At 39.6% G+C, this 22,410-nt stretch overlaps 1 protein-coding gene across 1 annotated transcript in view; it reads left to right on the plus strand.

The window, feature by feature from the left end:
* ppp1r37 (protein phosphatase 1, regulatory subunit 37) overlaps positions 1 to 22,410 on the plus strand; it is a 32,669-nt gene that overhangs the window by 8,887 nt on the left and 1,372 nt on the right. Inside the window, exons 2-12 of the mRNA XM_044031975.1 lie at positions 6,316 to 6,413; positions 11,074 to 11,119; positions 11,269 to 11,369; positions 15,964 to 16,083; positions 17,157 to 17,307; positions 17,417 to 17,572; positions 18,086 to 18,198; positions 18,824 to 18,965; positions 19,054 to 19,220; positions 20,484 to 22,083; positions 22,185 to 22,270. Coding sequence (XP_043887910.1) covers positions 6,316 to 6,413; positions 11,074 to 11,119; positions 11,269 to 11,369; positions 15,964 to 16,083; positions 17,157 to 17,307; positions 17,417 to 17,572; positions 18,086 to 18,198; positions 18,824 to 18,965; positions 19,054 to 19,220; positions 20,484 to 22,083; positions 22,185 to 22,261 — 2,771 coding nt within the window. The 3' untranslated portion in view covers positions 22,262 to 22,270. The remainder of the gene's footprint in view (positions 1 to 6,315; positions 6,414 to 11,073; positions 11,120 to 11,268; positions 11,370 to 15,963; positions 16,084 to 17,156; positions 17,308 to 17,416; positions 17,573 to 18,085; positions 18,199 to 18,823; positions 18,966 to 19,053; positions 19,221 to 20,483; positions 22,084 to 22,184; positions 22,271 to 22,410) is intronic.

The raw sequence follows: 22,410 nt of genomic DNA on the forward strand, positions 1-22,410 counted from the left end.
TTGAATTAATAGAGAGATGGTTACATAGTTTATAGCAGTTATCATGTACAATTAGCGCTTGGAATGCATTAGAATTAACAGAGTTGGCTTCTTGCTGCTATGCAAATGCATGTATTTGTATAGTTAAGTCAGTGTTTTTCTGATATTCAGGAATAATATACAGTATTATCAAATGTATTCACTTTAGATGGGAACTTGTTGAAAAAGCACAGACATACTGTGGAGTTAACGGCGAGAAAAAAAATGCATTATAAAAATGAACTCGCAACTTTGTGAGCTGAAGGACTACATGCTTTCTGTCTGGACTGAATGTTTGCAGATGCAACAATGATAAAGGTCAAACAAGACATGTAAAATATTTTCAATTGACAGCAGTAATGGTGGTAAAAAAGAACACCTTCAGACTTGACTGGCTGAACAGCAGATACTGTGCAAGCTGATGATAATGATGAACATCTAAGAGTGGATTCATTTCAAGGAATGTAATGTAATGTTTGTATCCACTTTTTTTTGCAGCTCCTACCTGATAGAAATTATTTCCACTGGAATCTTGTAGCCTGTCAGCATAGGTTATTCCACTTCCAATGAATGATGAAGGCACACATTACTTTCCAGAGACCTTATGCTTTTGGTTAGGGAAGCATTTGCCTCTATTAGTATAGATCATTCAAGATAATTGGTTGTTAGTTTGCTGTAGAAAAGTTGATCGTGTGAGTCCAAGGACGGCCAATAGGTGTGGTAAATCGGTCAACATGCAGACTACCACTTTAGTCCCTTCTCATATTATGTTACTAATGCAGTATCCACAGACAATCCTTGAATAAATAGATATGTAAACTGTAGCCATCTTTGTCCCATATGTGTGCAAACAAACAGAACACAAGTTTTTGACTTGCAAAGCATGCTGTCTCTCTGTAACTAGTGAAACCAGCATGTACTGACTAGTTAAAGAGAAGATATTTAGGACATGAAATTTGAACATTTTGAACATTTTCTTTTTAATCTGCCCTTTGTGGCATTCTTCTGTCTTGGCAAACCTCTTTCTCTACACACATGCAAACACTTGCCTTTGCTTGTTTCACACTCAGTGTTGGAGTGCGGGGAGTAAGCCCATAACATGTTGAATGTGTTTGAACTCTGTTTTATCAGCTAAACAAAGAATAACGTGAGTGATGGAGGTAGAAATATGGAAAGGCTGATGAGACATGTGGATTTGGGGCAGACTTGACAAGTATATGTTCTCCTTTCTTGAATAAATGCAGTTAACATCTCTGAAATGATCTATCTTTGTGTAAATGTGGAACAAGAGCTGGCAGATTTTGTGCCAAGTTGATGACCATATTCAGTACGTCTATTCAACACATGACAGCACCTTGTAGATAGGTGACATGCTAGCTTATAGGCCCTCAAGGTTTGGCTTCAACATCAAGTACAGGGATTAATGTCCTCCATTGCTTCAACAAAAAGAGGCCCTGAGTGAGATCAGTGTTTAAGAGTTTCTGTAGAGTAAAGAAAAACTGAGATGTAGAATGCACTAGGCTATTTGAGAAGGTAAATAGGGGTTAGAAGGTTAATGACACCAACACAAATATTCATGTATACCAAGGGGGGTATATGCATACTTTTTTGCTTCTCTTAACCTTTTTTACATGAAAATATATGGGTGATTGCGTGATTGAGAAAAAAAGGAGACACTGTTCTTCCTAAAGTGAGCTTATGAAATAAATTATGAAATAAATAGTTCTTTGTCATCTATGTTTCAGTATGAGTCGTCCAAACTGAAGCTCCCGCTAGAGCCCACGCTCACACTGTGGGTGCTCTGGGTCGATCTGTTTTGACCTTTTGTGGGCATTTTTAGAGGCTTTGACTTCAGCAGTGTTATGATGTGCAGCTAGAGGAGTAGCCTTGTATTTTTAGTTGCTGCACATGGATTTTGATGAGTTGTCTTAGAGGCCCATTAGGCAAATTAAAAGAAAATTATATTAATTGAGAGGGACTGGGAAAAATCAGATTTTAATTGAAAGGGGGTGGGAAGTACAATTTATTTAATCCCACCCCTTCTCTATAATCCCCTATTATTTATCTCCCTCTTCCTCTTAAATTAATGTTCCTTTTAATTGATTTTAATTGCACCGGCCAACCCCAATAACACGTGTTGACCTTCACGACTTGCGTCAAAGCTAAAGGTGTAAGGATTTTCATGGTTGAGGGTAGCAAGTGTGTGGGGATTGAGAACATTTCCCCATACATCAGTGCTGTCCAAACTTTTCACAGTCCCGTACCACTTCAGACATTTGACCTCCAGCCATGTATTCCCTACTCCTGTGCACTTGGTAAAAAATGTGTGACTGTCTGTAAGAAATGCCAAATTTTATACCCAGGTCCCTGAGCAAGGCACCCATAGGGATTGTTTGGTTGATAGCAGCAAATTGGTAAATAGAGCATGTCAAAATATTATGCCTGATGCCAATCTTTAGAAATCAGTGCAGCTTATATAGGATGCAGATATTTCTTTGGATAGATATTCTCTGGTTTTACTCCATCTGATAAAATACAGCAATGTTGTAATTAAGAAATTATACACACAATTGCTTAACATAAATATTTATTTAATCATTTATTAAACAAGACTTTTGGTATCTCTTTACAACTTGTATTTTTTGTCTGCATTACACTGCGATTGAATATTTTATTTTTGTCAAACAAACTTTTGGATGAAAGAATAAAGTTTGCATTTTGAGTAGTGTTCTGAGAGCAAAAGTAAAAAAAGAAATCTAGAGAAAGGTGTCTGTATCCTTTCTCTTGTCACTTTTACACAGCTGGCTAATCTCTTAAGAAAGTGTATTATGTTGTTCAAAGATGAACTATATACTAATGCTGTTACCAAATTTTCAAAGATTTCGGCTTTAGAGAGCTTTGACATACCCCTCCCTGCTCTGAGCACATGTGTCTGTACTTGTTGCAGCTCTGCCAGTTGTTCAGCTCAAGTAATTGGTTTATAAATTATGGCAGCTACATCTCCTCAGCTACAGTTTTTTCTTGCCCCAAGATACTATATTCAGTCGGCTGTGCAGTGCACTGTAGCACAGATGAAACAAAGCTGTCAGGCCAGAGTTGATGCAGACTGTTTAAGACCATCACAGGTACATACCCTGAAAGCACTGCATTACTCTACTGTTGCTTACATCTAACTCCATCTGAATAATTAAGTTTAAAATAAAATGATTTAAAAGCTGATGACTTGTTGTAGGATAATTGCTGGATGGTGGACATGATCCCACCATGGTTGTTAGCCATTAAGTTCACAAGGTTTAATTAACTTAAAGCGAGAGTGTTGTGCTCCGTCATTAAGCAAACTCACTTAGTCAGAACAGACATGGGCATGTTCCATTTTCTTCTGTCTCGTCTTTTAATGACTGGAGACTAATCCAGGTTGTTTTGACAGCAGTCGCTCTGCCCTTTTTTGCTCCTTTATTCAGTATAACATGAATAGCTGGTTTTGTCTCCCCTAAAGGGATGGTCAGGGCAAATGGATTTTGCAGTGGATGCTGCAGTGTGTCAAGTAAATGTTACTGCACCTAATTTGGGTTTAGGAAATAGTTTTGATACCATCTTTGAGTGACAAGTGTTGGGGTGTTGTTGTTCGACTCTGGCCACACTGGGCTAACTGTCCTGTCAGGACTTGGGTCTGTATTTGACTGTTTGCCAAATCTCTCCGTTTTTTTGTTTTGTTTTTTAAATCCAGATTCGGTATAATCTTACCCCTTTCTTGACTTTGCATATATATCAGTAGTTCTCATCCTTGTATGTTTGGAACCGTTTCTTTCCTCTCTTCCTTCTGTGTATCTCTTCATCACTACTTCATCCATACGTGTGCCAGCATCATTAGGAGATGTGCAACAAAACAAAAACAAACAAATAAATGTAGCTCTTCATGATCCTGCAACTTTAAGGCTGGCATTCAGACTGCTATTGAAGGCAACATTTGATTTTACTGGTTTCCTTTTTGTTTGACTACAATTGCTTATATTCTCATATTTGTTTTTGTCTGTGTTCAGCCATTTTAAAGTTGAATATTTCTAACTCAAACCAATGCCCCCATCACCAAAGCAATAACTTATCTCGTTTTCTGTTAGTAATGATCAATGTATGAAAACACAACCCCACCAAGGAAAACCAGTGTTTTTATTTTTTTTTTACATTTCCTATTCCCTTGGGTAAAAGACAACCCCAACAAACATTGTGGGTTGTCATTTCAACAAAACAAAATATTGGAGTTTTCATCTTAAAACTCTCCCCCTGAAACCACACCTTTCCTCAGGAAGTGTTTATACACACACACACACACACACACACACACACACACACACACACACTTGCTCTACCATAACACTGAACAATAACTCTTTTCCAAGGACACACTGTTCACCAGGACACACTCACTGTGTCATATAGTGGTAAAATTAACTTTGGGTAATTAATTTAAGGTAAAATTAACTACATCCTTTCAAGATCTCTTAGTGAATAAAGTAAAAATGGAAATTAGGATTAAATGAGTCGTATAAAATGAAACCCTGTCTAAATGTACTGGTTTGTTATTTAGCAACATACAATTCAAATCAGATAGAGAGCCTCACCTAGTTTTCTTTAATGATATTTCTATCAGAATACAAGGAAAATAAACAGTATAACTTTTTTTTAAAGAAACATTTCGATATCACAATTTTGGTCAGAAAAATCTTCTTAAAGTATGTTCATGTCCTTAATGTGACTGTTATTGTCAACTCTTTGCTTGACAGGATCAATCTCCATGAATGCTTTGATTGTTATCAGTTGCTGTACTTGCATTTTCACACCTGAAATGTCTGTCAAGTGCTGCTTTTATACATGGACTGCAAACTTTTCAAGAGATGAATTGGAGAAGCTGTATGTGTAAACCTAACGGTCATAATCAGATAAATCAGAGAAACCAGGAAACATACTGTGAATACAGAGGTTGTATAATGACAAACTGAACAGATAGAAATCAATAAAAATTATGTTGTGATGTCTTGAATATGCTAATTGCCATATTACCCTTACCAAACAAATCCTTCATTTTAAACACTGACAATACATTACCCCAGCAGCATTATACAAGATTGCGCTGCATGCAGTCACTGGCTACATTATAGGGCGGTAGTTTTCATGAGGCTGAACAAAAGTGAAGGCCCAGTCTGCCACATCAAAAACACAGGGATCAAATCCCAGGAGCAAAATTGCTGGCTTGGTCAAAATAAGCTGTTTTAGTGGTGAAAAGATGGTGAGCGTTCTTATCCTTGATTTATATTGGTTGTGGTGCACCCAAAGGGTCTAGATAAACACTGTGTTAATGTCATTTAAAGTCCTGAATTTGCTGAATTCCGGTTTGCATGTGCTTTTTTCAGTGTTAACATCATCATATTTTTATGTTTTGCTCCACTTCATCTCACAACAGAGTCTTTCAGTCAGAACAGTGGGTTTGAATGTTGCCCAGTCACCTGACTGGAGTTTGCTCTCCCCCCACAGCAGTCTGGGATGGCAGCAGCGGCTGACCCTGCACACACACACACACGCACACGCAGAGAGGAACAATTCATTCTTTTTGTGAACTTAAACGGGGGAGCCCTTAAAGCGGTTACAGTTCCTTGTCCTCTCTGTCAGGAGAGTGCTCCTCAAGGCAGACACACAAACAAATCACATAAAAGACACTTTTTTTCAAAGTATGTCCCTGTACTAGATTTTTATGGTCATAATTTATTGGCATAAACTCCAGGATCAGCACGGGGACAGACATGGGCGATATTTCAAAGTGCTATAAAAGTTAGTCCATTACAGATATTGTATCTGTTTGCTGTTTTGCAAATGGTGGCTATCATAACTGCAGTTGCAATTCACTGCTCTAGTGTTACCGTTGCTTCATAACCAACTGACCTGCAAGTGAACTGTGGAGCTCACAAAATAAACAGACATCCTTTAACCTAATGATGTGATAACATAAACCAGCAGCAACGCGGCTACATCCATTTCAGATTAAAAGCATTCTGCATGTATTTTAGACTCATATTCCCACCGCACACACCATTAAATATTTGTGTTGCTGGAGATTCCACCCAAATCTTTTGATACTAAGGCTGTATAATGTAGACGTATGCAGAGAAAATGTCATCAGATAAATGTGTTTGTTCATTACTCTGCCTGATTATCCTCTGTGTGTGTTTGTTTGGATCCCAGGTGCAACAAAGAAACAAGATAATAAAAGCTTGATCTAACCTCTTTAATCTTCTGTTTTTGCAGCTCTGAATGTGACAGTGGAGGAGATCCTCTCTGCCTACAAACAGGCATGTCAGAAACTCAACTGCAAAACTATTCCCAAAGTGCTTAAACAGATACAGGTGAGGCCTAAAACATTTCTTTTGCATAGTTTTGACAATTGTGTTACTTATTTTGTCTGTTAGAAAGGAAACATAATAATTTCCAAACCCTGAGGAAATGATAAGAACATTGTCACTTGTGCTACTCTTGGTGGATGTCAGTCTCTTGGCAGAGTGAGAAGTTATCGTAACCACAGCTGCTGGTCTCCTGCTTGTTTTTCTCTGCCCTTTCTCTCTACACTTTGCTGTGGCTACTTCTGTCATTACAGCCACTGATCAAATGAAGCAAACCTCTGCAGTGTTTTGATCACAGAAGATACATTAGAGCATCACAGATATCCCACCACCACCAAACCACTAGGACAGTCACAAGGAAACAATTCCTGACCAGATTCCCACCTAAACAGATGAAAATGTAGTCATGCTATGATGCATCACACCATGACCTAAAATAATGGTTTTGAAGTGTTTTCATCACCAGACATGGATGTTTACGTTGGGACTACGTCTTGTTGTATCTCACAAACGGCAACTAATGTTCTCTCCTAACTGTTGCACACTGAAGCCCAGGGCACCCACATAGAACTATAGTCGTGCTATTATGCCTTGTGATATATACATAAGTGGTTATTTTTACCCCCTTGTGGTTTTGAACTTGAACAGCATGTGCACTTCATCCTTCTCAAAAGAAAAAGAATAGTGTTTGTGTATTTTCATGTTAGTATCACTCTCATCTAAACCATGGATCTATTTGAAATTTCTAAATAAAATTATTGTTCAAAGGCTATTTAAATTGATTTTTAAACTGCTGTTATTATGTGGAAAGGTCACATAAATATGTCTCTAATAAAGTATTTATTTTGGTTAGTGAATTTTAGTGTGGTCATCAATTTTCTACAGTTTCAGACATCAGATCCTTGTTTATCTGCCCACAAATCTGAACCTCAAACATGAGATAATTAACAGACAAAACGCTTAACATTTGATGAGCTAAAATGAATCATTTGTAATAAATGATCAACAGAGAAATGTATTGACAATTTACCGGAAGCAGAATGCAGCTTTATTGTACAGTGTAAGTGCATGTGACTGGATTTTAGCAGCTATATCCTGTCAACAAAACTATTGCCCCCTAGTTATACTGACAGGAGGAGTTGGCAGTGCTAACCTTTGCATAAGGGACACATTAGCACTTTTCCTTGTTTGCACTGTTGCTCAGTTGCTGCAGTGCACACTCATAAAACCTGAACTGGGCCTCACGCAAGCACGTTTGTACCTGCGTGTTAGTCTCTGTGTGTGAGTGATGATGTTTGAGGAAAGTTAAAGCCAGCTGGTAACACAGACACTATGTAAGGTAAATCCCCACACGCCCCGGTCAGCTGATTGAGAGACGTTATGTTAACATCTCAGTCACTTGTGAAAATACACATCACTGTGCTAACCTGCAACTGTGAGCTTCATTTAGTCCTGTGCTCTTGGTACATTTCCATTGGAATTTGTCTGATCTGAGAGTCTTGATCACCACCTTCCTTCTCTCTTTCCCTCCCTACCCCCCGGTCCACTATGTCCCCTGTTAGTTTCTGCTTAGTCATCCTTGCAGTAACCAGCCACATAAACAAGCCAGTCAGACCAAACGGTTGGCCAGTGAGGGAAGGGTTAGCAGGAGCTCAGCCATTTACTTGTGTTTCCCTCTTACACTCTGAATGCTTTCTTTATTAAGTCCAACTGTACGTGTGGCAGCCTGCCAGGGGCCCTACAGGTTATGTACATTTCTGGCCAGTTGTTTGTGTGTCCGTGTTTATAAGGGCCGCTGTTTAGCAGCTGCATGTTGAATGTGTGCTCCACAGTAAGTTCCATTGGAGTCTTTAGCCCTGGACTCTTGCTGGCCTTGTGTCACATTTCTGCTTCTGTGATTCCTTGGGGAAAAAGTGGTTTCCCTATTATGTACTTTCATGCAAGTCAAGTGTACACTTGCTTTTTGTGATTATGTAGAAACATGCTGTCCTTGAAGACCTGTGGTTGATCATATTCTACAGGGATTATATAGAAAAAGCTTTGATACATATATGTATACAGTATATTATGCTGTGCTATTTGGGGGAATCAGACGCCATGTAGTCATTTTTTAGAATAAAAGTCCACTTGGCCTCGCTATTAGAAGGTATATGTACTACTCTGTTCCCACTGGTCAAAAAATCCATTACATCCTTGGTTTAAATGGGGTTTTATCAGTGGGAATGTGTTCCATTGGCATTCACACCCGTGACAAATGACTTCACTGCATGTGGGTTTTTATCAGCTCCTGCTCTGATCAGCATTAGTTTGAACACAAGACCCAGCTGAACAATTTCTTCTTGATCTGCTTAATTTTTGCCAGAAGTGCATCATTCCCAGTTCAATGCTACAATGCTCAGTAATCCTCCGGCCATTAGTATAACCATTAGACATTTATGTTTGTATTGAAGCTCGCTTTTTTTTACCACTTAGGATTTCATCATTCGGATCAACTGAACGATTAAATATAAGCGGGACAGTAGTAAAAGTTATAACAATTATAATTAAAATTATAACGGGTCACAATTCACATGTTTGTGACCTGTTATAATTAGAGCAGCAACTTGATTATTTTATTTTGTTATCTATAACCGAGTGTATAATCTATCGATTGTTTTCTTGATGAATTGACCGGTCCAAAAAATTACAGATAATTCAGAAAAATGTTGATCTTTCTTTTCCAAACCAGGAATTACTGATCAGAGAGATTGTTTTAATTTAATTTAACCACCAAACCGATTGATCGATTATCAGAATAGTTGATTGATTTAGTAATCAGTAAATCACTTCATCTATGTATTGTTGCAGTCCTAGCTTTAAAGCACTCGTGCAGGAAGAAACGATGTTCAGACACAGAGGCAAAGGTTACGGAGTTCATGTTTACTGGGTTAGGCGGCCAGCTAGAGAGACTATTTCTTAGGGATGATCAATACCACATTTTTGTGTCCAACACAATACTAGTATCACAGCCATGAGTATGTATTCATAAAGGTATCAGTGCGATACAATATTTTACATCTTTAAAATGACTTTTCTATTTCAAAAACCTAATGATCCAACTGCTTGACATTTTCAGCCCTCACTCACATCCTCTTCACATGAAGCTAGTGGTGGACATCTCTCTTTACAGCATCTTGCATTATTGAAGCACTTAAATATTAAGGGTTTATTGATGGTGTCAAATTTTTCTTTTTTTCTCTTGTGATTTTGGCCAGTATCACATTGGTCTTGTTTTTGTCTGTGATGTTGTTATTGGACTACATCTCAAGATTGACGACATGGTCTGTGGATCACAAACACTACGAGCAGTACATTTACATGAACAGTATAAAGTCCAGTGTGTAAGAAAACCTTTAACCACTGACACATCTTTGTTGTATGCTTGTGTTGGATAGTCTGACTTGTCCACCTGCAAAACACTGACATGTTCTAATTACTAAGTCCATCTTGGGGCTTAACTTAACTGAATTGTCCACCAAGGTGAAAATTTGCCTTTGGCTCACCAGCAGAAAAACATAAAATCTTAGGAGGATTGATTTAAAATAGAGTGAAACACAAGCAGGTTTCATGGCAGTGGAATGTAAGACCAGTAATTTAAGTTGTCCCATTAATGGGGAATATTTGGTTGGTGTTGCCGATGAGAGATTAATGACGAGCGGCATTTTCAAAATTTCCGGATGTCCGCTGTGACTTTTGGCAACTCGCTTTGCTGATAGCCCCTCGAATCAAACCACATCACGCCAGTGAGGGAAGCCGAGCACCTGACAGTCACTCTTTTTCTGGCTGCTGGGATAAACCAGCAAGCTCTGGCAGTTGAGTTTGAGTTGTTTCACTGCAACTGTAGGTTGCTAGTTCGTCGAGTATTGGCTCTAAACTGATCCCATGATTTCCAGTGGTATTGCGTCATTGTAAGCTCCCCTGCTTGATGCACAATGACAGGCGAAATGAACGCAAAGTACGGATGGAAGGCTCCATCTGTCCCTGTCTTTTGGGTAGAGTATAAAGGGGCCTTTATCCTTATTGTCAGTACCAGGGGTCTGTACTGAAGAGACAGTTAAATATGCAGCTCTCTGAACCCCTGGTGATCTACCAGAAAGGATGTACTTCTTCCTTGTTTGCATTATTAGCTTCAGCCTCAAAATATATGCATGCTCGCTGTGGCTGGTTTGTCCATTCAGGTGCCAATTTTGTATTATTTTTTTAAAGTTATTATTGAACTATATAAACAAACTTATGGGTGGTTTATTCAATTTCCACCAGTAAACCCTTCCCTAAATTTTACACTCTGGACCTGTGTGGTACATTGAAACCACATGAAGCAGCAGTCGGAAATGCAATGAAAGTGCTTGTGTTGACAAATAAGTGGATAAAATTTTTCTGAAAAAAAAAAAGGTCAGGCTTGGCAGAGGACTTAGTATTCTCATGCAGTATTTTACATAAGTTATCTCTGCTGATGTGACGTGTATTGAGCAAATGTTTCCAGCTGATGCTTTTCTCTACAGCAAAGTTTTATTGTTTACATAAGATCTGCAGCTATGTTTTGTCTCCTTGATTTTATCAGTTTCAACAGGTTTGCTTCAATGGGGAAACACACCGACTCTAACGCTGCTTCTTTTTGTTTCTGTAGGAGTTCAAAGACCTGACACAGCGAAACGAATGCTTAGATTTGAAAGGTAAGCACCAAAACAACAGCCTCATAGTTCCACACCATGAATGTATATAACCTGTCTCATTTCCACAGACTTGATTTTGTGCAGCACTTATTACTGTTACTGTGTGCGGTTACAAAATGCTGGTGTTATATGAGTGTTAATGTCTTTAGGTGAAAAGCTGGACTACAAAGCATGCGAGTCTCTGGAGGAGATTTTGAAGAGGGTCCAGTTTAAAGTGATCGACCTGGAGCAGACCAATCTGGATGAAGATGTAAGATGTCACTGAAAATCTGTCCCTTTGCTTCCCCTCCATTTCTGCTCCCGCTTTAATTTACTCATGCCTGAGTCTCGCTTTCATGTCTATGGCACCGCTCTTCGTTCAGTCTGATCCTCTTTAACTGGCAGGATGTCGAATGTTTGCCGTGGGTTTTCTGATTACTCCAGATGTCCAATTGTGTAAACACCATTAAGGACTGTTGTGCTGTAGACATGCACACATAGACAGTGTTGTGATGTGGAGCAGAAGGACACTGGCCCTGACCACTTCCTGTCACACAGTTCCAAATATAATCGACAGTACTGAATCACGCAGACTTGGGGACTGCTTTTAGCCACAGTCATACAGGATACATCGTAGGTAGGAAGGGTAACTTGAATTACTGCTCACCCTGTGGGGCAAACTTATGTTGACCACAAAATGCTAGTCTTCAGCGCTCGTTTAGAGTGTGAGAATGTTAAATTCTGTCCTCAGAGACAGTAGTGTAAAATTGGGTAGCTATCATATTACCTCAAGACTGGCAGTTAGGTGTCGGGCAGAACAATTGATCTTTTAATGGAAATTGTAATTTGAAACAAAACAAAATCATAAAGTTTACAGTTATCAGCCAACTGTTAGAAATGATGACGAATGATCAGCATCAATTTTCTAAAAAAACAATATCGATATCCAATATATTTTACTAATTTACTATATCTTGAAAATTAAAAATTATTATTATAGTATTAGGGCCACGCGTTGAGATTTTTTTTGTAATGCCGCAATTAATCGTCATGGCAAAACGATTGAATGAGTTGAAATAAATTAGTTTAATCTCGTCAGCAGTATTGGGGATTCAGTTGGTTGCAATTCACAACTTAGATTGCGCATAGATGCCACTAAATGAAGCACTTTTGTCATTTAATGTTTTGAGGTTGTCCTTTGGTAATGCTCCATCATGTTTTGAATTTGGTACAGAGGGAATTTTGTACTGAATATTAAAATTATATCATGAGAAAAAACTTCCTTGTAAGGTATTTTCCCCAAATCATTCAGTCCGAGTTAGGTGTACAAATCAATGCGGATTTTTTTTTCTATTGGAGATTAACTTTTTTGACCACTGGTCACCATGTAAAGGAATATTTTAAAAAACAGTTTTGTTAGACATGTGCATGTAAATTCATGTGAAAGAGGACGTCCATCCTTACTAATGACAGGATACTGTCTGCCTGTAGTTTTATTTCTGTAATAATGCATTGTGTCATGTTCACTCCCAGATGATGTGTAAAACGTCTGAACTGGTTCTGTTTCTCAAAAAGTGTATGCTTAATTTCTCCAAAATGAAAGCACACATCTGCATTTTTTTGGTCTTACCTCCTGACAACATCAAATATTATGTCAACACTGATATCACATTCAATTCCACATAACTCCTTCTTGGCAGCTAATGAAATTGAGCATTAACAGTAGCTTTTGCCATCATTACTATTTATGCTGGTTATATGATTTATTAGTAGGTATTATCAGTTCCTCTTGTCACATAACTTAACTTTTGGGTTCTGATTATGCCCTCATGCCAGTTACAGTCTTTATCAGAGGCGTAGTGTTTTGGACTAGTTTTCTAGTCATAGGTGACGGTCACTTTCTGTTGAACATGATTCATCAGTAATACGACATCTGGTACATTTACTTAGACTGAAAGAGTAACTGATTTCATGTTTAAGCTAAAATGTCAACATCACTGACCTCAGAAAACTCATTTTTGGCCACAACTCAAGAATGAATGTGCTGATAAGGACAGTCAGTCAGTCAGTCATCATCTAACCGCTTTATTCTCCACCAGAGGGTCGCGGGGGGTGCTGTGCCAATCTCAGCTACATCGGGCAATAGGCGGGGTACACCCTGGACAGTTCGGCAGTCCATCACAGGGCCACACACAGATAGAGACAAACAACCATTCACTCTCACACTCACTCCTACGGTCAATTTAGAGTGTCCAATTTACCTATTCCCCACATTGCATGTTTTTGGACTATGGGAGGAAGCCGGAGTACCCGGAGAGAACCCACGCACACACGGGGAGAACATGCAAACTCCATGCAGAAAGGCCCTTGTTCCAACCGGGGCTCGAACCTGGGTCTTCTCGCTATAAGGCGAGAGTGCTAACCACTACACCACCATGTGCCCCCTGATAAGGACAGATTTTTTTTTTTTTAGACGGGTGACAGGTGTAGTATGATAATACAATGAGATATTTGAGAATAAATGGGTCCAGCTTCAGCTGCAGTGCACATTTCAAGAGTTTGTCAAGGTAAAACAGCTGATGGTCCCAATGTTTTAGTTGGCTGCCCTTAAAACATTGTGAAACAGTCAAAAAGATAAAGTCAAACCAGTGCCAGTCAAACCTTAAAAAACCTTTGGTAACCCTTAGGTAAAAATACAAAAAAGGTTTGAATTAACATGTTTTCTATGCAGTAGTGTACAAAATTGAAACATTGGTTGAAAGCGTTTATTTGTTTTCATTGCACTTTGTCACATTAAGCGATTGTTCCAGTCGGGTTTATGTTTTATTTGCATTACAAGAACATTAAATACAAGCAGGTACATTCATGAACAATACTGGACATGTGTACAGAGATATTGATAGATAAACATCATTTTAGTTGTATATATGCTTTAGAAAATACACACAAAACATAGGCACGCACCCATTTGGGCTTTATGTCATGCAATCAAATGCAGAGAGACAAACCCAGTTATTTTTTTCATCCAACATAGAAATCTGCTCTGGAAATATTTATGAAGCAGCTGAATGAGTCAGTGACTGAATCACCAGAGAGCAGCATCACAGTCTGTGACAAGTGTCACCTCTGACGACATCAGACACTTAAAGGAGAAAATACATATATTTGGGAAATGTTGATGGTTTGGATAGAAAAGGAACTGAATGGAGGCAGATGATCCACTGTGGCGACCCTTAAAGGAAGAAGCAGAAAGAAGATGATTAAATAGAAGAGTTTGTCTTCTCATTGGATGTCACTGAGATATCCAGTAGAAACATGGCTTGATTTAGCGTTTTGTTTTAAAGGATATGATATGATGAAAGTTTCCGAAGGATGCAGAAGCACAGAGAGCGCTAGTTTTAGGCGTTTTTTTTATTGGACTGAATGTGACTCATGTTCTCCCACCCTGAAGATAAACACACTTGTGTATACTCCATAATGTCTACCACACACACAGGTTTGCACAGCTATCCTTTTAAGGACTCGCATTGACTTCCATTCATGTGTGAAGCCTAACCAAAGCCTTATCCTTAACTTAAACCATAACTAATTAATGACTAACCTTAAAGGAATACTTTACTGATTTGCATTTAGCTTTGTATTACTAGAATAGGGGTAGTATTTTACTACTAGTAATACAAAGTGAATTGGTGAAATATTCCTTTAACACCACATCCTGAAACCAGCTGCACCAAAAACAAGTCCATCACATAAACTCTACCCACGTAAGATCCATCTTCACTCCATACCATTAAAACCGTCACAGAGTTGAGGTATCGTGATAGTAAAGATCAACACATTCTGATCATAAGTGCACTTCAACCTCATCCTGCGTGACCTGACGTTTCACTTCAGTCCTGCAACTGCCTCAGACTAAACAGTTTAGTGCTGTGAGATTTTCTCTTACCCGTTTGACAAACATTCTCACAATTAGCTGCTTTTCTCATTTATTTATTCTGTTTCTTATTCTTATTTTGGGACATTTGGACTGTTGACCATATCAAAAAGGAATTTGGGACTTGGAAAACGTTTCATTTTTGGGGACAAATTATTGTTATAATTATTATTATAATGACATAATCTTTTAAGGAAGAATATATGTGTGTACATTTATATTTACTATTCTTTATACTAAATGTTTTTTATGACACTTCATTAATTTTACAGCAGTAGTCACTTTATTTTTCTGAAAACCGTTTTGTTATACAACACAAGATATACATGAAATTTAAAACATTGTTTAAAGATAAAGCGATCAGGCTAAGTAGAAAATAATGTGCTTTTTACTTGGTGTCTATTAGTGCTGTAAGACAATAAAATTAAATGAATAAAGCGTCTCGGAGCAGGTCAAAGCACAAATGGCAGCCTTCAAATGAAAATGCTTAAAATGAAACTGTCTTTTGAAAACCATGGATTACAGAAAAACACTGATAAACAGTACTTTTTACTTTTGAAAAAAATTATCTACTACGACTACATATTTGTCAGACTATTTTCATTAATCTTGTAGAAATATCACAATTTTAGGGGGGGGGAACTGTTGTTTTGTTCGTCACCCAATTGGATATTCCATATATTTGGCACTCTCAGATTAACCTTTTTACCCAGGAACACATCTGCATGAAGACTGTGGGTCAATTTCCAACTTTCTGGTTAGAGAATGACCCGCTCTACTGCTGATCCCCTACTCCTCTAAACTAGTTTCCTCAGGTCTCATCTGCCCTGAGGGACTTTTACCCCTGCTGCAACATCTGCTCCTTGTAAAATCTATATGTTAATACTTCCCTTTTTTCTTACTCCTTTCCATCTCTCCCTTTGCTTTTCAGGGTGCATCAGCTCTATTTGACATGATAGAGTATTACGAGTCAGCCACACATCTGAACATCTCCTTCAACAAGCACATTGGGACACGGGGATGGCAGGCTGCAGCTCACATGATGAGAAAGGTGAGATTTACTTTCCTCTGCATTGGAAAGGGACGGGTTGGGAAGAAAAAGAAGGTTGGATTGCATCTTTATGTTTTTTAAAAAAACAAAGACAATAGTCCAAGAACAATATGTCGGTGCGAGGACCCTCAAAAATGGTCCCAAGATATAAACAAAGAGCAGTATTCAATCTAAACAGTAATGCACAAGTATGTGTTGAATAAACCTAGGAATAATAGACCTTATTCACAGCAGATATTTCTCAGCATTAAATAGTACGACAAACAAAGGTTTTACAATAATATCAAGTGGATTAGAATTAAAGTTTGATCCAGGATTGTGCTATTTCAAGTTCAAGAGTAGGTCACACTAAATACTTAAATCTGCAGAACCTGTTTTTTTGTCTGGAAAATGTGTTCTTTTCAAACTGAATACAAGATTCACGTATTTTCTTCAATGTGTTCTAAAAATTGATTGAGAAATAATTATAAATAAGGTGTGACCTGACCTCCTTCTGACTGTGTTCCATCAGTGCTACTGTTGAGATCAAGTGGAAATTAAAACAAATAAAAACAGTTAATTGTAGGTTGCATTGTTTTAATATAGATAACCATGACAAATAAAGATCCTCTGCAAAAGAGGACATTGAAAATAAAAGTATTAGTTTCTGTTTTGTTTTCACCCTCAAGGGAAACTGTTGCTTTGTACCCAGGAGAAAAGATTATTGTCTCCACTGGCTGTTTTACTATTCTGTGCATAAGAAATATTGCAGGATTGTAAATAAATACACAAAAATCCCAAATTAAGTTGAGCAAATTAAAAAGGAATTTATCAGAGCTTGATTGTGTCGTGTGATTTTAAATCAATTAAAGCTCTTAGCTGGTTATCAGTGCACCACAGCTATAATGAAAGGTAATCAGAGGTTACTTGAGGAGAATAAAAGAATCCCACTATAGTGTAGTGGATGCAGAGTTAGATAATGCATGCGCTTTACCTAAAGCTCTATATAATTACCTGGCCTCTGTAATGATGTTACTTTATTGCACTGTAAATTAATCTGTGCCAAATTGTTTGTATGTATGTTTCCTCTTCAGACGAGCTCCCTACAGTATCTCGACGCACGTAACACTCCTCTGCTCGACCACTCGGCTCCTTTTGTGGCGAGGGCACTGAGGATCAGTGGCAGCCTGGCAGTCCTCCACCTGGAGAATGCTAGTCTGTCTGGGAGGCCTCTCATGTTACTGGGTAAGAAAGGACAAAAATGCCAGAGAGGTGATGGGAGGAGACATACTCGAGGAAGAGAAGGGGTTTTCTCTTCCCAGCCTAATCTCATATGTCTCTTTTTTTCCTTCAGCTACGGCTCTGAAGATGAACATGAACCTGCGGGAGTTGTACCTTGCTGACAACAAACTCAATGGCCTGCAGGATTCGGCTCAACTTGGCAACCTGCTCAAGTTCAACTATAATATCCAGATCCTGGACCTGCGTAACAACCACATCCTAGACTCTGGTACAGTGATGAAACATCAGCTTTACGATATAACATTACATAAGATTTGTTTGTCATGTATACGCCTCAATACCTTAGCAACAGCTAATGATAAAGTTAGGACTTTCATAAATGCAAATGTAGATTTTTTTTTTTTTTAAATTACTGCTGTAGTAGTATTAGAATGATGGGATGGGATTGGAGTAGTTGTATTGTTTCCTAATAATGTGATTCAGTGAAATTGAGAAAATTATTATTATGTGACCAATGACAAAAACTGAACTTGTTGTCTATTTGTAGTTGAATTAATAAAATCATAATTAAATAATATGTCCCTACTGACTGCTCAGACAGCTCAATACTTTCCATAACAGAAAATGAAAGAGAAAAATTACAAGAGGACAAATAAGTTGTTGCTTAAACACACGCTTCCCTTTATATAAGACATTGATTATTTGTGTTCACATGATATTTTGTTTGAATTGTGATGTTTTAAATGTAATATAGTCATGGTGTCTGTGTTTGTCGTTGCAGGTCTGGCCTACGTATGTGAAGGACTCAAAGAGCAGAGGAAAGGCCTCGTCACTTTGGTGCTATGGAACAACCAGCTCACACACAACGGCATGGGTTACCTCGCTGCTGCACTGGTACACACACACACACACACACACACACACACACATAGAGAAAAACAAGGTTGGTTCTGAGTGTGTGTGCAGGGAGGCAGCTCTGGCAGGCTTAATTTCAGAGATGTGATCATCATAGTACCTGCAGTATTCCTCCTTTCTCCTTATATTGCATCTGTTCATGTTCAGCAGCTGAACCACAGCCTACTGTCTGTGTCTACTGTCACAGCCAACATGCACCATCTAGCCCCTGCTGAAGACTTTGGTTTGTCACATGGATAATTTGACTAACCAATTTGACTGCCTTGAGTGAGAGTAGCTGCAATAATGATTAGTTTTCATCCAACCGTTTGCCTCATCTCTGCCAGCAAACGTTGTACAAACGTTGTAGCTGTAGGTAGGGTCTTGTTCATACACGTAAGCTCAGGATCCTTTTAACAATAGTTGAGTCATATTTCTTTTTCAGTACAAATAAATAAACATCTTATTTGTTCGTGTGAATGTAAAAGTGACAGAGAGCAGTGAGAGCATTAAAACAGTGTCGGCTCAGGTCGTTGTCAGTTATACTGTAGATAATCCAATTATCATACACTCATCTACTTTTACATTTTCTAAGCTTTTCATCGTCATGTGTTGTTTTCCTCAGCCATGCACTCAGAGTCTGGAGACCCTGAACCTTGGTCATAACTCAGTGGGTAATGAAGGCGTCCATAAGCTGAAAGATGGACTGATTGCCAACCGCTCTGTGCTCAGACTCGGCCTTGCCTCCACCAAACTCTCTTGTGAAGGTGAGAACTTCAGCCTGGGCTCTTCTGGTTTAGTTTTTGTTCACAGACTCTGACTGACTCCCATTTCTTTCTGCTGTTTGTGCTACAGGAGCGGTGGCTGTGGCTGAATTCATTGCAGAGAGCCCGAGACTGCTGCGCTTGGACCTACGAGAGAATGAAATCAAGACTGGTGGACTGATGGCCTTATCTCTCGCCCTGAAAGTCAACAACTCTTTGCTGCGTCTCGATCTCGACCGGGAGCCCAAGAAAGAAGCTGTGAGTATAGAGATAAGACGAGGGAGAGGAGGTAAAGAGCGTGATATAGACTAAACATGTGCCTTTCTGTTGATCCTCCACTGGTTGGACATGCTCACATATATTTGTCAGAACTCAGAATCTGTGTGATCAATCCTGGCTACACATATGCAGTCTAAGGTCAACTCGGATTGTCTCCTCAAGGGGAAATTCAAAAAATCCAAAATATTTTTCAGTGTAGATGTGGAACGTTTGCCTTCAGAAATCAGAAATAATAATGACTGATTTTTGATAACATCAACAAATCCCATGAAAGGGTCCAATTCAAAAATCAAAGCAATCCTACCGCCAAGTACTGTTTTATAGCTGCTTTCAGACACGTTCTGAAATCCAGAGTCTCCAGAGATCGTCAGAAAGGACTGTAATTGTGAAAGCAAATGTCCACAGATGTTCTCAAGAGATTTCCCTGCCACCTTCATAATCTAACCTCTGGACGATCTCCAAGTGAACTAATGTGAGAACACATGAGGAGAAACTCAAGAAACTGTACAGAGAACAGATGGGCTTGTGTCTGCCACCTGCAGGCCAAAGTCATATGTCCCACCTGTGCCTGGATCCTTTAGAGATCCTCCTGCTGTTGTGAATGTGTCCCACTTAGACAGTTTCCCACAGCATTCATCATATGTGAAGTACAAACTCTGTGAATGACCTGATTGTGTGGACAATATTCCAGTGTTGATGTATGAAAACATCTTATTTATTTTTTCACAAATAAATATGTAAACATAAAAACATAGTTAAAGATAAAAGCTAAAGTGTAGTAGAGGTGGAAGACCCAGAGGGATTGTGTGTCTGTGGCCTAACATACAGCATCTCATTCCCCTGTGCCAGAGCTCTGGTCTATCAAAATGATTAAGAACAACACAGTGAGTCACACTGATGCTCTGGGGATTAACTCAATCACTTTGATGAACGTGGGCACTGTAGGTTATTTTGAGCTGATGCCACCCTCGCTGTCATGCTGCTGCAAATATTCATTAGACTAGAGCATCAACACCTTTAGGAAATTATTTCACTTTTTAAATTCTTGCTGCTGACAGGAAAGGTTGTTTTTGGTCTTACAGATTTTCTTTATTAAATTATTGATGCAGATGCAACCAAAGTCTAGTAAATATTCCTGGAATGCTCTCACTCAAATAGCCTGTAGGATTTTCTTTGATTTAGTTGTGTTTAATCTAATATTCTTTTGTTGATGTTGTTGTTATATATTTTTTGGTCTCTCAGGTAAAGAGCTTCATTGAGACACAGCGTGATCTGCTGGCTGAAATCCAGAATGGCTGCAAGAGAAACTTCATTCTGGCTAAAGAGAAGGAGGAAACTGAGCAGAAGATGAGACAGTCGGCTTCCATGGCTGAAATCGCCACAGAAGATGGAACCAGAGAAATAGAGGAGGAGGAAAATCCGGCACCAAAGGAGAGTGATGAGAAAGAGGAGAAAAAAGAAGAAGAAGTGATTGAAACAACAGGAGACGATGAACAGAAAGACAGTCAGACAGAAGCAACCTCTGAGACAAAGGTGGAGTCAGACTCAGACACTGATGATGAGGAGGAAGAGGAGGTGATAACAAAGTCCTCCTCCACTTCCTCAAACCAGACTGCTCTTCAAGCCCAGACGGGGTCTTCACAGCCAGCCCTCAGTGCCTCAAATACTTCTTCTCCACCATCTGCCTCACCTACTGTAGGGCCGAGTGTCATTTCCAGCATCACTGTCACAGAATCCACAGCGCCTCCTGGCACTCCTCCGTCTCCTGGTCGCTGTATATCAGTCTCAAGCCCGGGGAGGGGTCATAAGATCTTCATGGTGACCCGAGTGGAAAGCCCCCCCGAGCAGCAGCAGAAGCTTCAGCTGCTGCAGCCCCGGAAACATGCACCTACAGCCTCCCCCCAAAATAAAGAGAAGCCTGCTAATGCGGACACACAGCACATGACGCAGCAGACACAGGAAGAGAGCTCAACTGCGCCACCAGCAGACTGTAAACTGACAGAGCAGAGTGTTGTAGCACACTCCAAGTCTACACTGGATACTACACACACCAACACACTAGAGCAACTGTCTACACGTCAACACACTGAGGATGTTGCAGCAAGTACCTCACAGCCAAATATACAAGCATCGGCCCTGCCTTCAGAATCCTCACCAGAACAGGCTGGAACATCTCAGCTCACTGAGGAGGTAAGACAGAGCACAGAAAACCTTCAGTCCACCTCTGTGGAAGGAGAAAAGGAAGGAGCAGAGAACAAGCAAGGTCCATCAAAAGATGACAGAGGTGTAATGCCCCCTTGTAGCATAGAGGAAGATTGTGAAAGGTTAGAGGAGCTGAGTCAAAGCCAGGCCACAATCCCTGCGACAGACGCACAACAGTTAACAACTACACTCAAACATCTACAGAATGAGCTCACACCTGCATCAGAGGAGACCCAGTCCCCATGCCAACCAGCAGAAGAAGACAAAGAGGAGGCACTTCCACACCAAGAGGAACAGGAGGTGCTGCTCATCTTATCAGAAATCAAGCCTCCCACTTCTACAGCACAGAAAGACAAAAGCCAACCAAACCAAGAGTCTCTTCTTCCAGTTGAGGCGAATCATGGACCACAGGAGTCAAACTCTTCAGAGAGTCCCAAATCCACCACAACTGGGGCCGTCTCCCTAGTGGAAGTGGAGGACTCGCCTGATGAGAGCTCGGCTGACGAGGTCGAGTGTTTCACTGACGCTCTGGAGGGAGAGTTAGTCAGTTCAGCTCTACCCAATGGCCTGAAATCTGAGTTCTCCCTCCATCTGCTGGACACTGAAAACGCTAAGCCTGGCAGCTGTGTGATGGAGCACGGTGAGCCCTTCATTCACTGACCTTTTCTTGTTTTTAAAGATCACTAGGTTTTGTGTGAGAAATGCCTGTTTGATGATGCATGTTTTGTGTTACACCTGTAGTCAGTGTCAGCTGTGGACAGGACCTGGAGGAGCTGCTGCTAGAAGCCAGTTTGGACACAGGAAGAGATGCACCATGAACTCAAGAGGTAAAAACATTTGTCTGCATGATAGCACTATCGAATTCATCCACAAAATGGTTAGATAGTTAGTCATACACAATTCTCCAAAACATGAAAGCGCACCCACACCATTGACCATGAAAATGAGCAGAGATGCACTTTCACCA

This window comes from Solea senegalensis, linkage group LG8 (assembly GCF_019176455.1).
Source record: "Solea senegalensis isolate Sse05_10M linkage group LG8, IFAPA_SoseM_1, whole genome shotgun sequence".
NCBI classification, from domain to species: Eukaryota; Metazoa; Chordata; class Actinopteri; order Pleuronectiformes; family Soleidae; genus Solea; species Solea senegalensis.